The sequence below is a fragment of the Nelumbo lutea genome, chromosome 3, assembly GCF_056320005.1.
Source record: "Nelumbo lutea isolate HS-2025 chromosome 3, American lotus-T2T, whole genome shotgun sequence".
Classification (NCBI taxonomy): Eukaryota; Viridiplantae; Streptophyta; class Magnoliopsida; order Proteales; family Nelumbonaceae; genus Nelumbo; species Nelumbo lutea.
In genome coordinates, this window is record NC_142686.1 from 8895929 (window position 1) to 8922102 (window position 26174).

At 40.5% G+C, this 26174-nt stretch overlaps 1 protein-coding gene across 1 annotated transcript; it reads right to left on the reverse strand.

Moving 5' to 3' along the window:
• Window positions 1-8257: 8257 nt before the first annotated feature.
• LOC148862771 (cysteine-rich receptor-like protein kinase 42) lies at window positions 8258-13160 on the reverse strand. Its single transcript, XM_088974979.1, has 6 exons — window positions 11868-13160; window positions 11065-11178; window positions 10584-10934; window positions 10100-10334; window positions 9203-9347; window positions 8258-9080 (listed from the first exon to the last, which is right to left on the reverse strand). The coding sequence occupies exons 1-6, from the start codon at window positions 12628-12630 to the stop codon at window positions 8766-8768; spliced, it is 1923 nt and encodes a 640-aa protein (XP_088831105.1). The 5' UTR covers window positions 12631-13160; the 3' UTR covers window positions 8258-8765.
• Window positions 13161-26174: the final 13014 nt, after the last annotated feature.

A 26174-nucleotide genomic window follows, 5' to 3' on the forward strand; every position in this document is an offset into this window, starting at 1 on the left:
AAATGATTAGAAGGGGTGCTCACGATTCGGCTAACATTAGAAACATATGTAATATTATATGTATGTATATATATATATATATACATTTTTCAGTTCCATTTCATTCATTCGGTTTGATTTTTTGATTTTTGATTATCACCATAATTAAAAGAGGATTTGTTGTATAATGAAATTGTAGTTACAGTGGTTGTCCGATCCCTTAATAATGGTTTGACCGATGTTTTAAAAATCGACCCTGAGGTTGAATCGTTTTTGATTTTGGGTCGTGGGTCACCAGTTTGACTGTCTGAGTGGAATGAGTCAGATTATCCCACTTTGTATAAATATGTTTTAGATATGTTATATGTATTTTTGTATTTAATTTATGTTTTTTAATTCATCTTTTATTTTTTATTTATAAAAAATATTGAAAATTGTAATTTATGGCCTCGGAAAATTTGCATGCATTGAGTGTGCAACATGCAATCCGGTCACTGGGTTGAATGGATCAATGGTCAAACCGATCAGATTGAATGGTTCTTGACCGAGTTAACGATTTTTAACCATCTGGCAGGTCTTAACTGAACTAGACCTAAAATCCTGGCTGGTGATGGTTCAAATGGTTCAACCGACCAGGTCAATTCTAAATTGAAAAACTAGGTTTGACACCATTATAGTTTTTCTTTCTATATATCTTCTTTCCACGGTTTCAGCCTTTTCAGTCTAATATTTGCTCTACTTGCCCAGATGGGGCTACATAGTACATTACTCTTCCACTTTGTAAAGGCCCTGGATGCAATGGTTCCCCAACAGAGGTTAAATTTATTATTAAAAGCTGAAGTGTAAGATAAAACCAAGCAAAATCAGTGTTTTTAACCTGCTATTACCTGATTGATTGAACCGCTTGACTCGCTAATTCGTCTTCCGGTAGAGAGTAGAGACTACTACACTTGATTCAATAATGCTTATTTTAAATGCACAACAAACAACAGAACACTTCTAATACAGTATTGTATAGGCCACACTTTATCTTATGTCGATGGGATCTGCTGATGCATGAATACATGACCCATCACGAGTGGATACGTCAGTACTTCCTGAGCCATGTTTGTTGACGTGAAACAATCTTTAGGTGGGTCCAAGTTCTTTGAATTGAAAAAAGAAAACATGAAAGAAAATATATGAACGCATTAATTATAGGAAATTCCTAAGCATTGTATCAATTGTGAGGAATTGTAAGAGCTCCTGTTCTTTTGAGCTTTCTTTATCATCAAAGTATGTCGGCCTAAGCCTTAAACACCGACCTGGACCAAAGCTGAAAGCCCCAACCAACCACACTAATAGAAGTTTGTTGGGAACCCAATAAACACTGATGTTACCTCCACCGTCCCGTTACACACCCCGGCACTTTCGGTTCACGCATATATTAATCATTGACCCTGGATCTCCTGCTCGCTATTCTCAGTGGGCGAGTGATGACACATTGCCATTAGAGGTGTAAACCGGGCCTGGCTCTCGTTGCTCTAACAAGCGGATTATGTATACCGCCCCCGGGCTGTATTAGGTTTGGATTTTATATATTTTTAATTTTATTATTTTAATTTAATTTTATTATTTTATATATAAACAATCGGATATACCAAAATTCGTATAAAATAAAAAGTTAAGTTTTTTTTTTTTCAATTTTTGTTTATTTTGTTGATTTATTTTAAAAATTTTATAGTATTTTTTTTTCAAATTTTTATAAAATGTCTCTTATGGCCTGGCCCCAAATTTCTGTCTCGTTTTGAATTAAGTCACATCAAACCAAGCACACTCAATAAATAAAATAATCCTTAAAAAAATAAATAAAATAATGGTTCATATTTTCCTTCTTTTATGCAGCAACCAACCAACCGGAAATGGATCCCATACCTGCATAACGATTCCTACAGATATGGCATCTAGCTCCGGTTTTGGAGCCCATACCAACGTGGGTCCCCACATTTTGATCTCTCTTTAGCCTATTAGGATTTGAAGAAATTTTTTATTATTTTTTTTGAAAGTCCTAACCTAATGGAGATATCTCATAGGAATGGGGCTGTGAGTTCCGTGTAAGGTGTGATTTATGAGGAGCAGATCCCAATTCGTCCTACGATGAATTCATTCACCAATCATTGAGAACATATATGCAAGAAGCGAAAATACAAAGGAAGGGTCACCCCGTCTGTGTGAAGAAGCGAGTGTTTCTCCACCTTTAGTGGTCTGAGGAAGCGAGATTACAATCGTCTGTGTAAAGAAACTGCCCATCCTACAACGAATGAGATGGAAACGTAGAATGGAATAGCAGAAAGAGGAGGACAGAGCATAATGATGGTCAAGGGCACCCAAAGTTCCAATGGTCTTTATGCGAAGATCTTCTCTGACAAACCACTTAATGTCTGGTGTAATGGACCAAATAAGAAATACGTGGTGGTGGATCAAACGAGAAATGCAAATCGAAAGAGCTACTGATGATATTCTCTGGATTTCTTTCTCCAGGGAAAAAGACATGAGGAATATTCTAAGGGAAGAACCATGGAAAATCAAGAAATATCCACTACTTCTCAAAGAGCAGTCAAATGAAGTTTTGGTGACTGAGCTGAAGTTGAACACAATCGCAGTATGGCTTTGAATCCTGAATGTACCTATAGCATACAGAACAAAGGCAACGGGAGACCTACTGGCAAGGGAAGCAGGTAAGATCTTAGAAGTGAAGCCGAAGGAGGAGAGGAAAAAGAAAAAGAAGGGGGAATGGAATAAAGGATTGAGAGTTCGAGTCTGCTTGGATGTAAGTAGACCTCTTGTAATGGGATCGAAAGGAATGCTTGAAGACAGAGCGGAAAATTGGTTTTCGTTTCATTATGAAAACATTCCGCTATTTTGTTACCGGTGTGGTCTACTTGGCCATATTGAAAGAAGCTGTGTAGTGGACAAACAAAACAGAAAATCTTTGGAAGAGCTAGAAGCAAAGTTTGGAAAACAAGATCTAAGCAGTTCGAAGACCCCAGACGGCTGTGGACCTTGGCTAAGGGTGGAAGTGGGGAACGATTCTGATTGTTTCCTGAATGCTGGAATCTGACCAAGAGGGGGCAAAACTGCAGGATTCAGATGGGGCAAAGGAAGACAACGAATCAGATGAAGCTACTCAAGGGGAATCTAAACAAGAAGCACCAAGCCTCAGCATAGTAAAAGCACCGGTTAAAAGGAAATTGTTTGAAGAAGGAGAAGCGATTGGTGCAACATCAACAAATCCTGAAATTTTCAAAGGCAACATAAACGTAATCTTGTCGCCGGTAGCTTTTTTCTGGCGAAGACATGCCGCGTTAGTGGAAGAATGGTTGGATTTCCGAGACTCCAGAGCAGCATCGACAAATCTTACCTTTCCAAGATACAATGTCAAGGAGAAACATCTGGAGACTTTTTCGAGTTTTCACAATAATAGTAAGTCGATCCTTGCACTCCAAGTCTTATTAGAAACGGAGAGTGAAATAGAGGGGCCAATAAATCTAGAGTTTGCCAGAACTCCAAATTGGGAAACTTCTCGGACAATGAATCTGGGGCTTCTTCGGATGACTTTTTAGAACCGGGACAGGAGGAAAAAGGAATTAATTTGGACTAGGGTCTATGGTCGGGTAATTACAATTCAAGAACCAAATCCATTGACGGCCCTAATCCACTCACAAACCTAACTGAGGTGATCCCGCTTGTGAAATCGGTGGGATCGAAAAGAGAAAGGGGAGAGATGTCGGAGAAAGAGGAAGATTTGGAGCAGTAGAAAATGAAAAGGAAGAAAGTGATTGAAGATGTTGATTCTGATGGAATAGAGGAAGAAGTCTTAAAGTTGTTCAACTGTGAATTAAATCAAACGCCTCTGAACGTGAATCTGTTAAACTTTTCATTGCCAGACAAGGTATGCCTTGGTGTCAGTACCTCTGGAGACAGAAATATGTTGGAAGAGTTGGAAACAGGGATCAAACTATCATAAGAAAAATGTTGAAGAGTTGGAAACAGAGTTAGATAACTGGCTTAAGAGAAGGAAATTTTGTGGGCCAAAAAATCAAGGATTAATTGGCTAAACCATGGAGACAGAAATACTAGATTCTTTTATAACTCCACAATTAAGAGGAGGGTGAAAAGTAGGACCCTAAAAATAAAAAATGATAATGGTGATTGGATGGAAGGCCAAGATCAAATTAAAAGCATCCATGGAAATCATTTTAAGGGAATCTTTTCTACCTCCTATCCTACAGAAATCCCTCAGGCCCTTGAAGACATTAACCACCAAATCAGTGAGGAAAACAATGAGGTTCTCCAGAAGCTGGTTACAGTAGAGGAGATTAAAGAAGCTCTCTTCCAAATGTCTCCTAGAAAGACCCCTAGACCTAATGGTTTTCCAAATTTCTTTTTCCAAAAATTTTGGGAGTTGACAAAGGAGGATGTAGTGAGAGAGGTAAGGTCTTTCTTTGATGAAGGAATTTTAAATAGATCATTGAATTCCACCTTCATAGCCCTAATCCCCAAAGTTAAGAATCCTGAAGAAGCCTCTCACTTTAAGCCTATTAGTCTGTGTAACACAGTGTATAAAATCATTCCTGATAGAGCAATTACAGATAATATTCTTATAGCTCATGAAGTAATGCACTTCATGTCACATACCATAGCAAAAAATGGCTTTATGACTGTCAAATTAGACATGAGCAAAGCATATGTTAAAGTGGAATGGGGTTTTTTGAAATCTACCTTGGAAAAAATGGGTTTTGGGAACAAGGGGATCTCCGGGGTCATGACTTGTGTAACAACAGTGTCATACCAAATTCTGGTAAATGGATCTCCCTCCAGGAAGTTCTATTCTCAAAGAGGTTTGAGATAGGGTGACCATCTTTCTCCATTTTTCTTCTTTGCAAGAATCAAAATCTGTAAAAGAGCTCCAACTATTTATCACTTATTTTTTTTTAGATGATAGCTACATTTTCTCTAAGGTAGATCTTAGTGAAGCAAGCTCTTTGCTGGAGGCCATCTCTTTCTTTCAAAAAGCTTCTGGACAACAGGTGAATTACCAAAAATCTGAAGTTTTTTTTTTCAGTAAAAATCTGCATCCTAAGCTAAAGAAACTGATTGAAAACTGCATGCATATAAAAAAGGTAGAAAAACCCTCAATTTATTTAGGTTCTTATCCTCTCTTAGGAAGGAAAAATCCCAAGCATTTAAGTATCTTGTTGAAAGATTATCAAATAGAGCAAGGAGCTGGAGGGGATCCCTCTTATCTCAAACAGGCAAGGAAGTGGTCTTTAAATCTGTGCTTACGGCAATACCTGCATACTGCATGTCTTGTTTCCTTCTCCCTAGGTCTGTGTGCAATTCTATGGTGAAGAGTCAAAAAGCTTTTTGGTGGGTGGATAGTGAAGGAAAAAAAAAGAAAATTAGGTGGGTGAAATGGGACCAAATTAGCCAGAACAAATCAGATGGGGGTCTAGGCTTTAGAGATCCAAACTTGTTCAATCTAGCTCTCCTGGCAAAGCTGGCCTGGAGGCTTTGCTTAGATTCCTCAAGCTTGTGGGCCAGGATTCTGAAGGCAAAGTATTTTGAAAAGACCAACATTCTTCACTCTTCCATGACCAATAGACCTTCCTTGGGGTGGAGAAGCATTGTGGCGGGTAGAGAAGTTTTGAAGGAAGGGGCAATGAAGTATATGGGAAGACCCCTGGATTACAGGTTTAGAGGGTTTTAAAATAATGGGGCCTAGACCAAATAATCCTTCTTCCCAAAAGGTAGTTGACTTAATAGATTGAAACAATGGAACATGGGATGAAGAAATAATTTCCATCTTCATTCAGCCTATTGCTCAAAAAATAAGGATCTAGGCCTCCCTACTAATCCTTGACCAGATAAACTAGTGTGGACTGGAAATAAAAATGGTTGTTTCACTGTTAGATCTACCTACTCTATTGCAAAAATCCTTTTGGAACTTAATTCGGCTCCTTCCAGCCCCTTAAATGAAGAAAAATCCTTTTAGAACTTAATTTGGAAGATTCCAACTGAACCAAAGATGAAGCTTTTCTTGTGGAAGTCTTGTTTAGGAGGTTTAGCTGTTAAAACATCCTTGTTGAACAGAGGTATAGGTGACTCAGAAATTGTGAGAGATGTGGCAAGGAGCCCGAAACAACCCCTCATGCTCTCTTGTTGTGTGATAAATGTAGATGCATATGGTTGGGTTCTGGTTTGGGCCACAATCTAGAACACGGAAGAGCTTTCAATACTTTTGGTGAGTGGTTTAAAAATATTGTGCTACCGCTAGGAAAAAGAAACTAGGACCTTTTGGCAAATATAATGCAAACAATGTGGGGAATTTGGAAAGATATTGAACCTTTTCCTTTTTCAAAACAAAATTATAAGTCCCTACATTGTGCTAACATTCACAAGTCAATAGTGGAGAGATCTCTTCCAATGGTGATGCCCATTGGAAGCCTCCTGAGAAAGGTTTCCTCAAGATGAACTGCGGTGCTGGTTTTGTCTCAACAAATAAAGCGTCCTTCGGCTTCATTCTGAGAGATCACTGCGGATTTTTCTGGGGTGTAGGTTTTGGTGCAATGAAAGCTTCATCACCTTTGGTAGCTGAAGAAAAAGCAATAAGGGAAGCAGTGTTTTTTGCTGATTTATTTGGAGCTGTCAAACGTAACTTTTGAATCAGACTGTACTTCTTTGGTTAAAGTTTTTTGTGACAGTAATTCTGAAGTGCAGCCTGAAGTTTTATTTTGTTATCGTGATATCAGGAGGTGGCAGCTTATAAAAAAGAAAATTACAGGTTTCAGTGGTGTTCAAGATTGCTGAATAGTGCTGACCATTCTGCAGCAAGTCGGGGCTTTTACTGTTCTTTTGAATCCAGTTCGTCTGTTCCTTTTAGTATCTCTGAAGTCTGACTTACCCAAAGAGTTTTCCTCTTCTCTGTAGTTGTTTTTCTTTTGTTTCTGTTTTTCTGTTTCTTTTTCCTTGTTGTTTTGTTGCCTTTTGCCTTTAATGAAAAGCTACTTCAAAAAAATAAATAAATAAATAAGAGAAAAACATAAGAAAGGACAAGGTTGGGACAAAAATCTACCAAGTCCCGTCATGATAGACAACAGACATATTGGGCTAGAAAGTGAGCCACAGAATTGCATTGTCTCGTTGTGTAAGTGATTGATATAGCATTACAATTACAATATAGAGAATTGTATAAATTCCTGCGGTCAGCAATCGAATTACGGATTTGCCAAGGTGGACGGAGGGAAGCGTCCGACAAGAATTTGATAATGACTTTAGCATCTCCTTGCAAGATGAAGTTTTGAAAATTTGACAGTTGAACCAAATGTACACCTTCCAATAGAGCTTGTTGTGAATCATACCTCCTCAATCTTTGCAATAGCTTCAAGCACTCCACTATCCCCTTCATGGTCACACGCAACTACCTCGAGATTAACATCCCAATGCCATCCGAAATGTTTATATATTTGTTTAACGTCATTGTTAACATTGTATTATCAAATTTAACTTTTTATCACATACACTGAAATAAAGACAAATGTCCCCTTTATATTCTTCTATAGGCATGTATACAAGTTGGATTAAGTGCTAAACTTGCATTGACGAAACCCCTACAGATTAGACTCCAGTTAATTATATTAATAATTGGATTTTGGATTTAGGTTTTGGTTGGAGAGAATCCGTACTGAATTTGACCCATTAAAGTTGCAGCATTAAAGCGTTTATATTATAGGCTTGGTTGAGTATGGATATGTCGGGGCAGGATGGATCCGGTACCCCCTCTTTTATCTAGCCGACTTGAATAGGAATTGCTTTTGATTCGGTTCAATATCAAATATGACCTGTTGACCCAGTACATAATCACCAAGCATTTATTCAAAGTAGGAAGCACAAGATCAAGATCAAACCTACCAAACCGCAGGCTCTTCATGGTATAACCAGTGAGCCTCGTGCAAATTCAGATTAGCAGAATGTGTAGGTTGTTCAGTGGGCTGTGCCCCATGTATTTTATAACTGGTGTAGAGTGTTATCATTGGTTCCACAGCCTGAACAGCTAAAGCATTGAACTAATCTTATCAACGACGTCTGCTTCAATCATAACCTCAACTGTTTGAAGCTTCCCAAAGAAGTGTCTGCTTGTGGCTAGAAATTTAGCCGATACTCAACCTGCTAAGCAGATTATTATTGATCATATTATCCAAAAAAGAAAAAAAAATAAAGAACAAAGAACAAAAATCAATGAAATGAACTCAGAGAGAATTTGGGCCTCGTTCACCCACTTGATCATTGAAATTTTGAGACTTAAATGAACAAAATGCATGAGGGGAGGGACCAAAAGGATACAATGTAAACTCACCATCCATTTCTATTTATTGCGGTTGGGGGTTGGGGAGGAATAAGGGAGGAAAAGAAACAAGAGAATCAAATATAGAACGCCTCCCTCCCTCAATCCACACAAAGTTACAAATGACAAGAAGTCCTCGGTAATATATCATTAGGTCTACCATCTTATGCCATGCCTCTATTGTTCATATGTGGCAAGCATCTCCTCATCTTCAGTACATTAATTCAACATGGGCTCCCAAGCTTCACTGAGGATGAATGCATATAAAATCTGCCAAAGCTGCAGGATTTTTGCACAGATAGTCTTTCGATTTCAAAGTTTCAAACCAAAGATATTTAACTTCAGATTCGAGATCATGGCGCTGCTATAACATATCATATCCAATTGATTACTCCTGCTGTTTCTACCTTGGCTCATATGCCTTAAAGGTTGTACTCTCATCTGATGATGAAGTAGGTAAGATAAAAGATTTGATGGACGTGGTTGGATCCATGATAGTAGAATTTAGAAAAGGAGGTTGCCTTGGCAAAGGAATAGACACACTTTTATCAGTAAGCATCTGAACAACATCAGGCATGAATGGTCTCAAAGAAACTGAAGCTTGTGTACAAAGAAGTCCAATTTGGAGCACAACTGATGCTTCCTTCACTGGAAAATCATCTTTCAGGCATGGGTCAACACATTCTGGCAGTGTATTAGATTGGAAATGCTTCCAAACCTGAGATCATAATGAACAATTTGACTAAATGGAAGGAACGCTTTATGCCACTACATACATGTAAGAGCAAGAAGGAATATGAGATAGACTGAATGTTGTCCAAATAAGAATATGAATCTTACTCGTTGTAGAACAGAACCAGTCTCCTGTACGAAAATTGTGTTCTTTCTACCACATACAATCTCAAGGACCAGCACCCCAAAACTATAAACATCTGCCTTTTCTGTTAGCTGCCCTCGAACAAGATATTCAGGAGCCATGTACCCGCTGCACCAAGAAGACACTTATTAATAGACTTGTAGAAATACTTCCAAAAGACAACAGAGAAGAAAAAAAATGGATACCTAGAAGCAGGTATGTTTAGTCAAATACTTATCAAAACGTAAACAGTAACTGAAACTTCATGGAGAGATAAATGAGTATTTGGGTCAGTGGACGCCTCACCCTGTATCGGGTTCCTGCTGTTATACACATGTAGAAATTTCTTTACCAACACAAAAAAGGGAGAAAATATATTGTCATTGTCAATGGGTTTATTTCAAAATCAGTGAAGAAAGTTCCGGACAAGTCAACCACTAGAACTGATACTTGATATTAGACAGCATTAAGATCTCCATTAGAACAATGATGCTAAATCATTAAATTCTATACTACAAAATAAATGCACGTTGGTTTGTAGTTCAATAAATCCTGAACCAATAAAAAAGTGTGGCATGTGCACTCAATGTGTAGAGAAAGGAAGAAAAAAGACATGTATTCTTGTCTATAGAGTAAAAAAATACAAGTTTAGCACAGCTAATTATTTCTGACTACTTATTAGAATCCATGATTCTTTTCTCTATACAAGAATCTTTAGCTAAAAGAGCTAATAAGAAACTGCTTATTGTATTATTAAAGGACAACCATTGTCTTCACTCTACATTAATTGCTAGAGTTACTAATATCCTTAACGTAGATATATTGCATGGACTTCATGAGAATGATAGAGAAAATTTACTGATAGATGAGCTCTTTCTTACAATGTCCCTGCGATTCCAGTGCTAATGTGAGTTTTATCAGCTCCAAAGCATCGAGCCAGTCCAAAATCAGCAATTTTTGCAGTCAGATTCTCATCAAGGAGAATGTTGCTACTTTTAATGTCCCTGTGGATTATTCTTGTTTGAGAACCTTGATGTAGATATGCAAGTCCTTCTGCTATCCCAACAATAATATTAAACCTCTGCCGCCAACTTATCATTTGGGTCTGGTTATCATCTGTGTGCAAGAAAGAAATATACAGATCATATCTCGTTTATTTCCATTTGTAATGAATACATATTGTCCATTTATAGTCATATTAATAAGTTTAATGTAGGAATTTGAAGATGTTAATTCTGGAATTCTCAAGCAGTGTAAACTTGTTTGAAATTCACTAGCAAAGGAAACCAGAAATTTAAGTAAAGAAACTTAAAATTGGGTATTGAGAAATGAGAGATTTGCAACTGGCTCTGCCAGAGGACTTACCAAAAAGGATTTGGTCAAGGCTTTTATTTGGCACAAACTCATAGACTAGAAGACTCTCTGGGCCTTCAATGCTACAACCCAAGAGTTTTACAAGGTTCTTGTGCTGAATCCCACCGATCAAGTTTACTTCATTGAAGAATTCATCCACCCATTGCCTGGTGTTAAAAAACAACCTCTTAACAGCTATGACCTTTCCATCAGGAAGAGTCCCCTTGAATACTGAACCAGCTGCTCCTTGGCCTATTTTATTTGAGAGATTGAAAAAGTCTGTAGCCACTTCCAGTGTCTCATACTTGAAGTTCAAATTAGACTTATTCACAGTGGATGCAAACCTACCGAGGTTACTCCTTTCTATAGGATGCAAGAGAAGACAACTATATCAGAACCCTCAATAGATAAGATGGAGAACCACAAAATCTAATCGAGTCAATTTATGTTTCTTTTACAGTTATTAATAACATTGCTATTATTGGAGTTGTACCTTTTCTGGTCTTTAATATTCTTCTGTAGCCGACCCAAGAGCCAAAAAGAATAAGCACAGAGAGGGCAATTGCTGCCAAAGTAATTGCAACAATAAGACCTGTATCAGCTGAGCCTGAAACAACAAGAAACAGAGAAGAAAATCAAATGAACTTATAGATAATGTTAACCAGCAACCACATGTCCAAATCCCCATATTCCACCAGTAAATAATAACTAGAAGTATAGCTGAGTAGCTAAATGCAAGAACCAACACAACCACATCATCCTGGGTCAGTGCAAAGCAGGGAAGAACAGATTCCTCTTCATCAGAAACACAGAAACCATGAACTCCAGAAATACAAAAGTCATGATAACACCTAAGACACAGATATACGAAGATGCAGCATTGTTTCATTAATCGATTTAAAGATTCATATAGTTAGAGTTTTACAGGATTGAGTAATTTAATATCCTGTCCCTTTTCTATCAGAGAAAAAAGAAAACAACAATAATATACACTACACTATAATAGCACTGTAAGACACATTAAACCAGCACAACAACCCAACATCCCCGTGAAATATGGAAAAAGAAAAAAAAAATCAGATTAAAGTATTAACAGTAGAAACTGGATTTGATCCTAAAGTTAAAGAAAAAACAAAAAGAAGATGCAAATTTGGAATACATCCCCATACAGAAAAGGGAGGAGAGAGAGCCCAAACTGTGGAGCATCAAGAACAACCAAAACCCAGAACTCAATTTACTTCATGCGACAACATATTTAAAACTAAAAACACACACAAGAAGAAAAACCATTCTTACCTGCTGTATGAATTTCTGAAAAGTCGTTATAAAACTTCTCCGTTGAGTACCTCAAATAGCACCCGGCGTTCAAAGCCCTCCCTTGACTTGCCGGAGCACACCCTCTGATTGCACTCCCCCCCTTCTGCAAGCACTGCCTACATCCGTTTTTGCTCAGCGTCTTCCAACATTGCGCCAAGGCGTAAACCGAAAAGATTCTATTTTTCACCTCCGTCACTCCAAATCCGTCGTTCAACAATGCAATATCCGTTACATTGATGATCGCTTGCCCGACTTTATTTGCAAACTCCAATTTCATGTCATTTTTTAGGATACCACCATCGGTTGAACCACAAACCACTTTGTCGTGTTGAGGATCGAGGGATTCGTTGTAAAAATTGTAAGTGTCATAACGGAGGAAACACCCATCCAAAAACATTCGACCTGAGTTGGCGGGAAGGCAGCTGGGAAGCTTAGTTCGGCTCTCGGCGAAGCAGAGGAGGCAATCAGTCAGGGAGAGGTCGCCGTGGCATTGAGCTAGGCCGTATATAGAGGAAGAGTTGCTGCTGGGAGAAGAGGAGGTGGTTTGGGTTCCCCAACGTTGGACATTGACAAGTTGAGCAAGACCTTCCATTTCTTTAACGAAAATCGGGACGAAATTGGTGCCCGTCTGGCTCCGAGAGGATCCGCAAAGTAGGGCAGCTCGGGAGATTCGTGGATCGGAAAGGGAGGGTGAGAAGAAGAATGAGAGAGCGAAGAAGAAGACTATGAGATGTTGAAGCATTAGGAACGAGAAAATTGTTCAACTTCAATTGGGTTTCTTGAATTTCGTTATTTTTTCGTTCAGATGCTGTGTAGCAGGAGAAAAAGATAACAGGACAGATGAATGGATATCCAAACTAGTAAGTTTATATTTCCATGAAACATCTCTCTCTCCTGCTGTTTCTCTCTCTTATTTCTGAAGGATTTATTTCTTTTTTTTTCCAGATTTCCCCCTTATTTCTATTCTAATCGAGATTAGGTTGCATACAGTTGGTGGGATGGACTATTACTTGGTTGATATTTTGACTCAAAAAGAGAGATGCTTCAGCCTCCAATCTCTGGTTACAACTTGGAAGTTCAGTGCAGAGATTGAATTTCGGTTGTAGCCAAATGATGGCGGTTCTTTGACTGTTTGTAGCAGAGACGTGAGATAAAATGGGTTTGGGCCTTGGTGGATGGGGTACCGCTGTTGGGTACAGTACTGTGCAGAGATAGAGCGGAACTGACGGCGACGAAATCGTCGGAGGTATCTTTGTGAGGTAGGTGAGTGGTGAGGTTAATTAAATTATATTTAATTATATACAAAAAGAAACCGCCCAGCAGCAGGCAGCGCTCCAAAAGTCCAAACTGGACAAAAGTCCATCAACTATCCCACAATTACTTGAACTATTCACATAGTTTCGGAATTTCATTAAAGTATCCTGAATTTTTAGAATCTATTTAAAATATCTATGAGTTTTCAAAAGTATGGCAAATACTACCCTTATGTTAGTCATCCGGCACGTTCCATTTACATGTAACATCGCGTGAGCCTTTTTTTAAGACCCGTTTGGCGCATCTTTTTTTAAAGATGTTTTGATAATTCTGATAGTTAAGACCCGTTTGGCAGATGCGTGTCTTTTGTGTAAAAATAGAATGCGAAAGACGTGAGAAGTTTCATTTGGAGTTTCTCGAAATCAGCCTAGAATGAGCTTTTTGTGTCTTTTTGGCATTCCATCTTTTGACTATTAGATCTTTCGTGGACCAAACGAAAATAGACCAAAAATCCGTTTTTCTAACATGTAAACTAAGGTTGTTCATGGGTCGGGTTGGGTCAGTTTACTGTGGTTTTTCCAACCGACCCAACCTAGTCCGGTTACCTGACATAGAAACCGAAACCGACACAGTGTTAAACAAAACCGACCTGGTCGGTTTGAGTTGGGTTGGGTCGATTTCGATTCTAAGTTCATCCCTGTGATAAAACCTTGCTAATTTTAAAAACAATCATAAATTGAACATCATTTCAGCCATCTCCTATGATAAAATTTAAATGAAAAGTTAATCACAAAAGTTGTTCATTAATCACTATTCACTAATCCAAAGTTTCTTTCAACCATTCAAAAACTAGGTGGCCTAATGGGCTTTAGAACTTCATGTTTGAACTAGGAACTAAGTCGGTTCAGTTCGGGTTGGTTTTCGATTTTTTTGTATGAAAACCGAAACTGACCCGAATAATCAATTTAGGAATTTGCACAACCAAAAATCGACCCGTGTTGATGAAAACTCGACCAACTCGGATTGGGTCGGTCCGTATTAGTGGGTTTGGGCCTTCTTATGAACAACCCTAATGTAAACAGCCAAAAGACTGCATAGGCATGCTAAACGGGCCCTTAATTTTTGAAAACCCAGTTTTTCCCTCACCACCGACCTAGTACCTTATCCATTTAAGAGTAGAAAAGGCCTTAAAAGGATTAATCCTAACCGATTATATGATTTGGGTTTTCAAATTTTGAAGAATAATTGAGGGTAAAAAAGATTTCTTTCTTTTTATCTCATTTAAAAATAAAATGTAACTAAAATTGAATTTCTAAAAGTTCAAGGGTAATTTAAACAAATTGTGTAGTTTTAAGAGTACTTTTAAGAAATTGTGAAATAGTTCAGGGGGGTACTTCAAATGATTAATTCGTCCAAAAATTATATGAGCGCATACGTCTAATGCACCCAGTTTCCAGATTAATTTATGTATAGATGCTGCAGACTGCAGTTGTGGGAATTCTCATCGTGTGTATCCGTATTTCTCCGATAAGTTTATGATGTCTGAAAAGGTACGATATCGAAGAGTGAACGTCCTTCGCGTTTGTGGAACCAATCATGAAACAACAACAATATCGGGACGTGTACGTAAGTGACCGGTGTGAAGCGGCCTTAACTGGGTATGGGTGCGTTATATATGATTGGGTATCTATTAAGGGCAATTTTTGTGGTTTAATATCAACAAAAGTAATATAATTAAAAAAAATAAAAATAGGTTAATTTTTTAAAAATGATATCAATAAAGGGTAATAATACTGTTGATATTCTTCTTCTTGCCTTTTGTTCATCAAAGCCGCCACCCGTTGCCGCCTCTACCTCCGACAACATTGCTAAAGGTGGCCAGAGGTAGAGGTAGTGGCGACAGCAATGACACTAGTGATTTCTCTGTCCAACACCGCCACCTCTGCCTCTACCTCTAGCGACGTTGCCGAAAATGGGTGGAGACAAAGGTAGCAGGCAGAGGAATAACCACCAGCGCCGTCACCACCACCTTCAGCAATGTTGCTAGAGTCAAGAGGCAGAGGTGGGCAGAGGCATTGGCAGGCGGCAACGAACAGTAGTGGCGAACGATGGCTTTGGTGAACAAATGACAAGAAAAAGAAAATGAACAGTATTTTTGCTCTTTATTGATATTATTTTTAAGAAATTAACCTATTTTTAATTTTTTTTAAATATATTGCTTTTATTAATATTAAACCCTAAAAATTACCCTTATATGCTATTACCCCTATATGATCCATGATTCATGACTCATGAAAGAAGATGATGAATCCCGACGGACCCACCCATCCATTTCCATCGTCTCAGATTCTCAATAGTGGGCCAGTGGTTGGCTGGCTGGCTGGCTACACCTTCCTTAGATTGAAAAAATGTCATCAGTTGGGTTGGGCCCTTTAGTGCTTATGAAGAGGTCATTTATTCAAAATCCATATATAATATTAAGTCATTATATTTGTTAATTGCTAAGGCCAAACTGACTCAATTAATAACTCATTTAGGAGGTTTCAAGCTACCTTGGTAAGATTAATTACTATGTTATCCAATATTTTATCATTTAATTAATTTATTCACTGAAGTTTCATTAATCTCATCCATTTCATCTGTTTTCAAACAGCCCCCAGAGATTCGTTCGTCCAAATATATTAACTTTCGTTTATTTGACTATATATGTAAAATCTAGAACAACGTGATTGACAAGTGAATCCTCTAGAAAATGGAAAGCAATTTGAGTTTCTATTGACGTCAGAGTGCTATTTGGCCAAAGTTTTTCCACATGTTAATTGGAGTGATGTGGCAAGTTATGTGGACCCATCTGATGAGGTAGCAGGATTCATGTGTTCATCACTAATTGGCTCGAGTCTTTTGTCATTTCGGCCACCAATTTAATTTCATGTTAATAAAACAAAATAAAAGAAAGAAAGAAAGAAACAAATTCACAATAACAAGCTTCTTCTGTGTTAAGACCTTAGAGTCTTAGCTTGCGTGTTTGGGGTTTGAAAGAAAAAGTAGAGAAATGAAGATAAAGGTAAGGAAACTTACTGCCTTAAGGTTGTATTTGACTTCATAAAGATTGTATAAATCTTTTAACCTTTCTAGCTGTGCTATTTTGATTGTTTTTTTTTTTTTTTTTTTGTTGAAACCTCAGGCTTAACTACTTTGATAGCTAAATAGTCAATGAATCCTATATAAAATAATAAATATAATATTGTGGTCTATCTTCTGTTAATTAATAATTAATTTGTTTATATTGTGGTCTATTTCTCAAGGTACTTTTGCCCTTTCAGTTATTGTTTATTCGTCTCAATATATTTTCCTTTGAAGTAAATAATCAATAGATATTATAATTGATTATTATTACCAACTTTTTGTTGTACTTCTGCTTTAAGAAGCTAAAAGCACACTTAAAGGTTGGGTTGTCTTATTTAAAGAATTTCAATTATATTTGGCTCAGGTTAGGGCTTGGGCCCATTGAAAAGTTGACAAATTTCTAACCCAACCCAAGTTGCGCCATTTAGAAAATACAATTTTTTTCATTTCATATTTTCTACTGAAAACTAGAATTTAATGTATGAATTAAAAAAAGATGATGATATCAACCGATTTAAATGAAAATTTTGAAGACAAAGCTTTGATGGGTGTAATTGAGCCGAGTATAAGGCTGTTTAAGTTCGAACTAACTCAAAACTTGAAATTCAACTTGAGCTTGATTGAGTTTCAAGTTTCTAGCTCACACTCGACTCTTATCAATACTTCCAGCTACTCGAGCTTGGTTAGACTCAAGCCAGTTATAAATAAATTAGTATTAAAAATTATAAATAAATTATATATATTAAAAAATTATAGATAAATTACTATTATAAATACTATAAAGGAAATATATTATGAGAATTGATTATAATTTTATTTGTATTTATATTATAAACATAAATACATTAAAAATAGTATTTTATTATGAACTTGATTAGGCTTGCGAACCACTTGAGCCAAGTACTGCAGAAGCTCAAACTTTTGAGTCAAGCTTGACTAGAACTTTATTACTTTAAGCTGAGTTTGAGTATTTAGCAAGATGAGACTGTCTAGCTCATAGGGATGTAGTAGCAACTAGCAAATTGATGCACTTGATTTCTGCAAGTTAACTATCTTGCATTCATTAATATTATCTGGATGTAAAATCGAGATCTCAACTTAAAATTTGCTTACTTTTCTTTGATCCAAATTTCATAAAATATACTTTCTTACTATCATGTGCAACCAATCACACGTTTTACTGCAGGGAAGGTTTTGCCTGGTTTTTAATATCAAATGATGCCTACAGTTTATAGCTGATGTAACCGTTTTCGGCCACGTACCAATGTTTTATGATGTAAAATTTTTTGGCAAAGTACCTCGTTATTCGACCCGGTGGTGGCGTGCCTTAGTGACGAGCTACTTGGTGGCGAACTCCCTGGTGGCGAACTGCCTGGGGGCGAATTGCCTTGGTGGCGAACTGCCTGGGGGCGAACTGCCTTGGTGGCGAACTGCCTGGTGGCAAACTCCCTGGTGGCGAACTGCCTGGGGGCAAACTGCCTTGGTGGCGAACTGCCTGGGGGCGAACTGCCTGGTGGCGAACTGCCTGGGGGCGAACTGCCTGGTGGCGAACTCCCTGGTGGCGAACTGCCTGGTGGCGAACTGCCTGGTGGCAAACTGCCTTGGTGGCGAACTCCCTGGTGGCGAACTGCCTGGGGGCGAACTGCCTTGGTGGCGAATTCCCTGGTGGCGAACTGCCTTGGTGGAGAACTGCCTAGGGGCGAACTGCCTTGGTGGCGAACTCCCTGGTGGCGAACTGCCTGGGGGCGAACTCCCTGGTGGTGAACTGCCTGGGGGCGAACTGCCTTGGAGGCTAACTCCCTGGTGGCGAACTGCCTGGGGGCGAACTGCCTTGGTGGTGAACTGCCTGGGGGCGAACTCCCTACTAGGCGGTCGATGCCTTAGAGAATGTTGGAGCTCCCTGGTGCGGCGCAATCCGACTGCCCTCAGCATGAGGTGGTCTTCTTTCCTTTGTAGGTTGCGGGAGATGAGGGACTTGCGAGAACTTCATCTTTTCCTCCTCTTTGTAGGTGGCGGGAGCTGAGAGACCTACGAGAACTCCATCTTTTCCTCCTCTTTGTAGGTGGCGGGAGCTAAGGGACCTCCGAGAACTCCATCTTTTCCTCCTCCTTGTAGGTGGCGGGAGTTGAGGGACCTCCAAGAACTCCATCTCTTCCTCCTCCTTGTAGGTGGGGGGAGCTGAGGGACTTCCGAGAACTGCATCTTTTCCTCCTCTTCGTAGGCGGCGGGAGCTGAAGGACCTGCGAGAACTGAATCAGAGGTCCCGGGGGTACTTTCCTGGTGGGGGCTCTCCGATGCTTAAGTTAGCACTCTTATTGTAGAGAGCTTTGAAGATAATACGAGAGAGCTAGAGAGCAGGGTTACTTCCCTTTCTTTTCCATCCCCTTCCCCTTTGGGGGGTGAGGTCTTTATATACCGGAGTCTTCGCGGGTTAGGTGGGTGAAAAGCCTCCAAACGGTAAGACTCGTCACATCCGGTCAGAACTGGGGTATGGTGGTGAACTCCTCAAGGTCGTCAGGCTGGTGCTTGTGTCAGGCGGCCAGGTCGGCGCCTGGGCCGGGTTGTCAGAGGGGTGCCTGCGTCAGTCGGCGGGTCAGTGTTTAGGCTAGGTCGTCAGGTCGGCACCTGTGTCAGTCGGCGGGACAGTGCCTAGATCAGGTCGTCAAGCTGGCTCCTGTGTCAGTCGGCGGGTCAGTGTCTAGATCAGGTCGTCAAGCTGGCGCTTTGGCCGGATCATGCGCTAGGCTAGTCCAGGTCGGCCAGGTCGCGTAGGCCGTGCACAGTTCGCGCACGCCGTGCGTAGTTCGCGTAGGCGCGCGTCAGGCCGCGCGCAAGTCACGCTAGGCCAGCCAGACTAGTGCCCAAGTGGGTCACCAACTTCGTAAGTTTGTTGGCTGGGTGTTTTCCTAGTTGTCACGAGGTGCCACGTGTCACAATTTTATTGGAGGGCCAAATCTGTCCTCATCAATAGCCCCCCACTCCCGAGCTGATAGTAACTCAGCGAAGGGAGTAGATTTCTTTTGGCCCGTAAGTCGATGAGCTAGTAAGTGCTGATCCAATTACTAGTACGGCCCGTAGGCTTTGGGAGCGACTAGTAGTCTATTCTTTTTTGACTTTGCCCGTGCCGGAGAGGCGACCGGGTCTTGAGCAGTAATGTGGCCCGTAGGCTTTTGGGAGCGACTCATAGTCTACTCTCTTTATTTGACTTTTGCCCGTGTCAGAGAGGCGACTGGGTCTTAAGCAATAATGTGGCCCGTAGGCTTTTGGGAGCGACTCGTAGTCTACTCTTTTTTTTACTTTTGCCCGTGCCAGAGAGGTGACCGGGTCTTAAGCAGTAATGTGGCCCGTAGGCTTTTGGGAGTGACTCGTAGTCTACTCTCTTTTTTTTTTTACTTTTTCCCGTGCCGGAGAGGCAACCGGGTCTTATGCAGTAATGTGGCCCGTAGGCTTTTGGGAGTGACTTGTAGTCTACTCGTTTTTGACTTTTGCCTGTGCCGGAGAGGCAACCGAGTCTTAAGTAGTGAGGTGGCCCGTAGGCTTGGCCTGCATCAGCTTCGTAATGCCGGTCACCTACTCCTACAAGAAGCTACTAGGGGCTCGACCTTCGGGGGCAACACCACTAACTTTAGGTTGCCAGCTCACACGGGAGCCTTGGAAGGCTCGACCAGTAAGGGCGTCTATGTAGTCAGTTGGCTGCCAATTCCCGCGGAAGCCACGAAGAGCTCATCTTTGTAGGGGGGACCTTGCGGAGAGGACTGATGTGGCATTATTTGAATTGAAAGTAAGGTTGGTAGAGCTACTTAGTCCATTAGCTCCCTGCATAGTCTCTGAGTTCATAAAAAATGTAAACTATAAAGCGATAGCTTCAATTTCTAAAAAGTGAGGACTTAGTTTTGGCAAGATGAGAACTTAGCTTTGGTAGGATGAGAACTTAGCTTTTTGTAGCGGGTTCCCACAGACGACGCCAATTAATGTTACTGTTTTCGGCCATGTACCAATGTTTTGTGATGTAAAATTTTTTGGCAAAGTACCTCGTTATTCGACCCGGTGGTGGCGTGCCTTAGTGACGAGCTACTTGGTGGCGAACTGCCTGGGGGCGAACTGCCTTGGTGGCGAACTGCCTGGGGGCGAACTGCCTTGGTGGCGAACTTCCTGGTGGCGAACTCCCTGGTGGTGAACTGCCTTGGTGGCGAACTGCCTGGGGGCGAACTTCCTTGGTGGCGAACTGCTTGGGGGCGAACTGCCTGGGGGCGAACTGCCTGGTGGCGAACTCCCTGGTGGCGAACTGCCTTGGTGGCAAACTCCCTGGTGGTGAACTGCCTGGTGGCGAATTGCCTTGGTGGCGAACTCCCTGGTGGCGAACTGCCTTGGTGGCGAACTGCCTGGGGGTGAACTGCCTTGGTGGCGAACTGCCTAGGGGCGAACTGCCTGGTGGCGAACTCCCTGGTGGCGAACTCCCTGGTGGCGAACTGCCTGGGGGCAAAATGCCTTGGAGGCCAACTCCCTGGGGGCGAACTGCCTTGGGGCGAACTGCCTGGGGGCGAACTGCCTTGGAGGCTAACTCCCTGGTGGCTAACTGCCTGGTGGCGAACTGCCTGGGGGCGAACTGCCTTGGTGGCGAACTGCTTGGGGGCGAACTCCCTACTAGGCGGTCGATGCCTTAGAGAATGTTGGAGCTCCCTGGTGCGGCGCAATCCGACTGCCCTCAGCATGAGGTGGTCTTCTTTCCTTTGTAGGCTGCGGGAGATGAGGGACTTGCGAGAACTTCATCTTTTCCTCCTCTTTGTAGGTGGCGGGAGCTGCGAGACTTGCGAGAACTCCATCTTTTCCTCCTCTTCGTAGGTGGCGGGAACTAAGGGACCTCCGAGAACTCCATCTCTTCCTCCTCCTTGTAGGTGGGGGGAGCTGAGGGACTTCCGAGAATTGCATCTTTTCCTCCTCTTTGTAGGTGGCGGGAGCTGAAGGACCTGCGAGAACTGAATCAGAGGTCCTGGGGGTACTTTCTCGGTGTGGGCTCTCTGATGCTTAAGTTAGCACTCTTATTGTAGAGAGCTTTGAAGATAATACGAGAGAGCTAAAGAGCAGGGTTACTTCCCTTTCTTTTCCATCCCCTTCCCCTTTGGGGGGTGAGGTCTTTATATACCGGAGTCTTCGCGGGTTAGGTGGGTGAAAAGCCTCCAAACGGTAAGACTCGTCGCATCCGGTCAGAACCGGAGTACGGTGGTGAACTCCTCAAGGTCGTCAGGCTGGCGCTTGTGTCAAACGGCCAAGTCGGCGCCTGGGCCGGGTTGTCAGAGGGGTGCCTGCGTTAGTCGGCGGGTCAGTGTTTAGGCCAGGTCGTCAGGTCGGCGCTTGTGTCAGTCGGCGGGACAGTGCCTAGATCAGGTCGTCAAGCTGGCGCCTGTGTCAGTCGGCGGGTCAGTGTCTAGATCAGGTTGTCAAGCTGGCACTTTGGCTGGATCATGCGCTAGGCTGGTCCAGGTCGGCCAGGTCGCGCAATTCGCGTGCTAGGCCGCGCAGTTCGCGCGCGCCGTGCACAGTTCGCGCAGGTCGCGCTAGGCCGGCTAGACTGGTGCCCGGGTGGGTCACCAACTTCGTAAGTTTGTTGGCTGGGTGTTTTCCTAGTTGTCATGGGGTGCCACGTGTCACAATTTTATTGGAGGGCCAAATCTGTCCTTCAATAGCAAATGCCCAGCTTCTTAAGTCTCACTTATTCCTATTCTATCAATATATATATATATATATATATAGAGAGAGAGAGAGAGAGAGACAAAAAAGGGCTTATTTATAAAAAAGTTAAAAAAAGGCTTGTTCTGGTTTATTGTCGATCAACGAGGGCTGTTATCCAATCCAACGACGACAGGCATTGGATGAAGGCCTTTGGTCAAATAGAAAATAGGGGCTATTTTGTCAAAAAAATAAAGAAGGGTATAAGAATCACATTCCTGGGGAGCATATGGGGGATTCCTATTTTACCTAGAATGGGAATCCCATTTTGACCAACCAAATGGTCGGAATCGAATGGGCTATTCCATTCCAATTCCAATTCCAGGTGCCTATTCCTTGAGTTCACATAGCACATTCCCAAACACCTCATAGCACATTCCCATCGTGTGATGGTGGCATCATAAGGACTGATATTATCATGGGGAGATGTGATAGGGGATGTGCTGTGGGGCGGAGATGTGATATTCTATGCACCTTGAAAATGACTAGAAAACATGATGTTTCATAAATAGGCCTTATCCATGTGGCCTTCGATTCGTTCGCTCCCTCCTTTATTAATGTTCACTTACTACTGTCCTCACTCATCACTCTCACCGTACTTCATTTTGACTAACAAAAATCCTAATTGGCAAGCCCTTTGGAGCCCACTCCAACTGGCTCAAAGGTACCCCATACTTTGGGGGTACTGACAGATAGGTACCTTGAACATTCAATTGTATTTTGAATTTTAAAAAATAAACACTTGAGTATATCTATTTTGTCAGTTAAATTTTACATAACATCAAAAATACCCTTTTCATGTATTTTTTAGATCATTATATCAAGTAAAATGATCACCAAAGAACGATATTGTTAAAAAATTTGAATATGTTGTTTTCTGTCCATGTGAGAATGTCATTGTGGGGAGCCTTCTAGGAACATTTAATTGACGGAATACTAACAGATAGATCTAACTATCTATTTTTTTAGAGTTGAGGATACTCAAGTGTTGCAATTAAAAGTTCAAAGTACCTATGTGTCACTACCCCCAAAGTACATGGTATTATATGTAATTTATCCTTATATTGGGTTGGATAGATTGAACCAATATTGGATCCATTGATAGAAGATACGAGTTCAGGTGTCAACCAAGTGTTAATGTGAGCATGTTAGGATTGGACTTGCTCGCATATGTTTTTCTGGTATCATGTTTTTTCTGTTATCATAGATTTTCTCGACCATAAATTTATGGAATGAAAATCATTAGGCTACGTTTGGATGGAGTGTAAAACCCGGTTTGATATATTTTTACACTCCGGTTTAATCTTGTGACCATTTGGATGGCGTGTAAAAAATACACCGAAACAGTTCAATTTTTGTATTTATAGATTTGACCGGTTTTCATTTACACTGGTGTATTTTTGTATTCACACCTCAAACAAACGAAGCCTTAATGACAACTAACAAGATCATTAAAAGCAAAAAGCGTTATAGCCCCTTGAAGACAAACGAAATAGACAAATAAATATCCTATAGATAAATAAAATAAAATGAGCATCCATAACTTCATAGACTAATTTTTTGGTAGACACCCATAAATCCACAGCTATAGGCATATATGTGGCTGTGTACTAAGATAAATAGATTATGATATTATGTAGCGGAGCTATAACCTATAATGATAGAATCGGATTGCTCAAAGGTCCTAATCTGGAGTAAAATAAGGTTGACAAAAAATCAACCCTAATCCAGTCGTCAATCCCGACCCAATTAGACCATATTTCTTAGGTTTATGTTGTAGAGAACTTTTGGTGGTCATTGATTTGCAGTGCCAATGGTCACAATTATCCACCATTCAACATTCGTTGTTGACTGCTGAAAAATAGAGTTCAATCAATGAATTGGACCTCCATTTACTGGTCAGAGTGGACTGAACTATTGACTGGGTTGCCCCGGCCCATTTATTCCAAGCCAAAGTGATGAAAATACATTGTTAAACAAAATAAAAATAAAAAATAAACAAAACAGGTGATTTACAAAAGCTCGTGCCATTAAGCCATAGAAATTAGACATTTATACGATAGATTTTAGTAAATCTAATAAATTACCTTTTATTAAATTAAGATTTAAAAAAATAATAAAGAAAAAACAAGATGTGGACTTTACTTTGATTTCCTTTGTTTACCAACCCACTATTTGTTAATTTACTTGAAATTTTTATCAGAAAAACGTAAAGAATCCGGATGGTAAAACGTATAGCATCCTTTGTTTCTTTGTCTTTATTCAAATCTAGCGCACTGGAGTCTGGAAATTTTGGATGGCTCGGCTCTCATCATCGTCATCAAGCTGAATTGACCGGACGTCGCTCCGCTGATGCCACCCTCATGGGCCATGGCAACTCAGGTCCTCAGCCGCAGCAGCAAAAGAGAACAATTGCACCGCGTAGATTAGGTGGCCGACTACCACGAATCGAAAACCAAAGAAGTCAAAGCAATTGAGGAGAGGCAGCAAAAGAATAAGAATGCGATATCATTCTCAATTCTCATCAAGAGCTTAGCGACCCAAGCGTCCATGTGGGTCGGTATATGTCACCTCAGGTATCACCTGTATGCATGGTCCATGTGTTGGGATTTGAAAAGACATTCTTGGGTCCCCCTTCAACCGTAGGACGCCAATACTTTGACTTGTGCCCAACGTTGGGGACCATGCGGCTTGCTGTTGCGGGCCGTGGATCAAAATTCAAAATTCAAAAAGATTCTTGGGTTCCGTACGTGTGATGCACGTAGACCTGTTCATGGGCCGTCCCGGCCCATGGATGGGCTTGAACATGCAAATGAGCTCACAGGTTTGACCTTGGGCCAAAAAGCCCGGCCAACAATAGATTCGAGCCGAGTTCCAAATTTGCCAAAATAGCCCGGCCCAACCTAACTTATAGACTAAATCCAAAAATCCTAATATCCTAACATTTCTCATTCATCTATTTCCACATTTCCTGTTAGTCGAATTGTCCAGTGCCGAACCCCTCTTCTCTTCACATCCTCACACTATCAAGCAGCCACAAAACCAGCGAACATTCACCGGCGCAACAACCCCGGTAGACCGGCTGGTGAATCCTCTCTCTCTCTCTCTTTTACACACACACACAGACGCAAACTCAACACCAGCGAACACAATCACCGGCGGTGAGTTTTTTCTTCTGTTAGGTCGAGTTTCGGGCTTTTTATTAGGTCCGAGCTTGGGCCCATGTTATGGCCCGTTGGTTGGTCCGGGCTTGGGCTCGAGCCTAACAAAATCATGTTTATGAAGAGTAAAAGCCCGGCTCGAGCCCGATCCATGAACAGGTCTAGATGCACGAATTTTTTTTCCTTAAACAAAGTAGAAGTGGAATTAATCTATTAGAATGGAATTAATTCAAAATTGATTTTAATTCCTTATTAATTATTTTAAACTTTTATTAATATAATTATCTTTAAATAGAATTTAAATTAATAAAAAATAATTTAAAATTTTAAAATACCCTTACATCTATAAAAAAAGTGGAATGGACCATTTGCTTTTTGATTTTTCTTAAGGCTACATTTGAAAACGATGCAAATGGAGTGTAAATCCCGGTTCATGGTAAATTTGCACTTTAGTTCACTTTTGCTTGTGTTTGACAACATTACATTTATGCATTGACAAATGATAGACCAATGCATATTTACATTGATAATAAAATGTAAAAGTACATCAATAAGAAAGAAGTAAATTTGCATTAAAGTGGTTTTTTGATAAAAAAAAAACATATACTTTATTAGAACTCATGTTTGCATCCATTACAGCTAAAAGTATGTTTGGTAAAAAGTAAATTTGTCAGTGCAAAACTAACCCAATTTTGTATTTTATATGAACCGTTTTACACTCTACATATTTGCATTCACACTTATTTGTATCATTTTCAAACACAGCCTAAGGCTCGGTTTGGAAGGAGTACAAATACAAATATTTAGAGTGCAAAATCTTATATTTGTACTACATATTTGTATTTGTACTTTTTTCAAACTGAGCCTAACTAATAAAATATCCTTATTTTCTAATTTGAATCCTCGATGTTGTAAGAGTAAAATCGTAAATTTAATTAATAATTATCATTTCATCCTATCCCCTCATATTAAGTTCCATAACTAATTTATTGACTCTTATTTTCACTTATTAAATTTT

Bases quoted from the DNA above. Each gene is read 5' to 3' on its own strand.
- LOC148862771 (XM_088974979.1), bottom strand. From the start codon at position 12,630: ATGCTTCAACATCTCATAGTCTTCTTCTTCGCTCTCTCATTCTTCTTC. The intron at 10,935-11,064 runs GTACAACTCCAA...TGCATCCTATAG, and splicing joins AATATTAAAGACCAGAAAAG to AAAGGAGTAACCTCGGTAGG. The intron at 9,348-10,099 runs GTAAGAAAGAGC...TTCTTGGTGCAG, and splicing joins ACTGGAATCGCAGGGACATT to CGGGTACATGGCTCCTGAAT.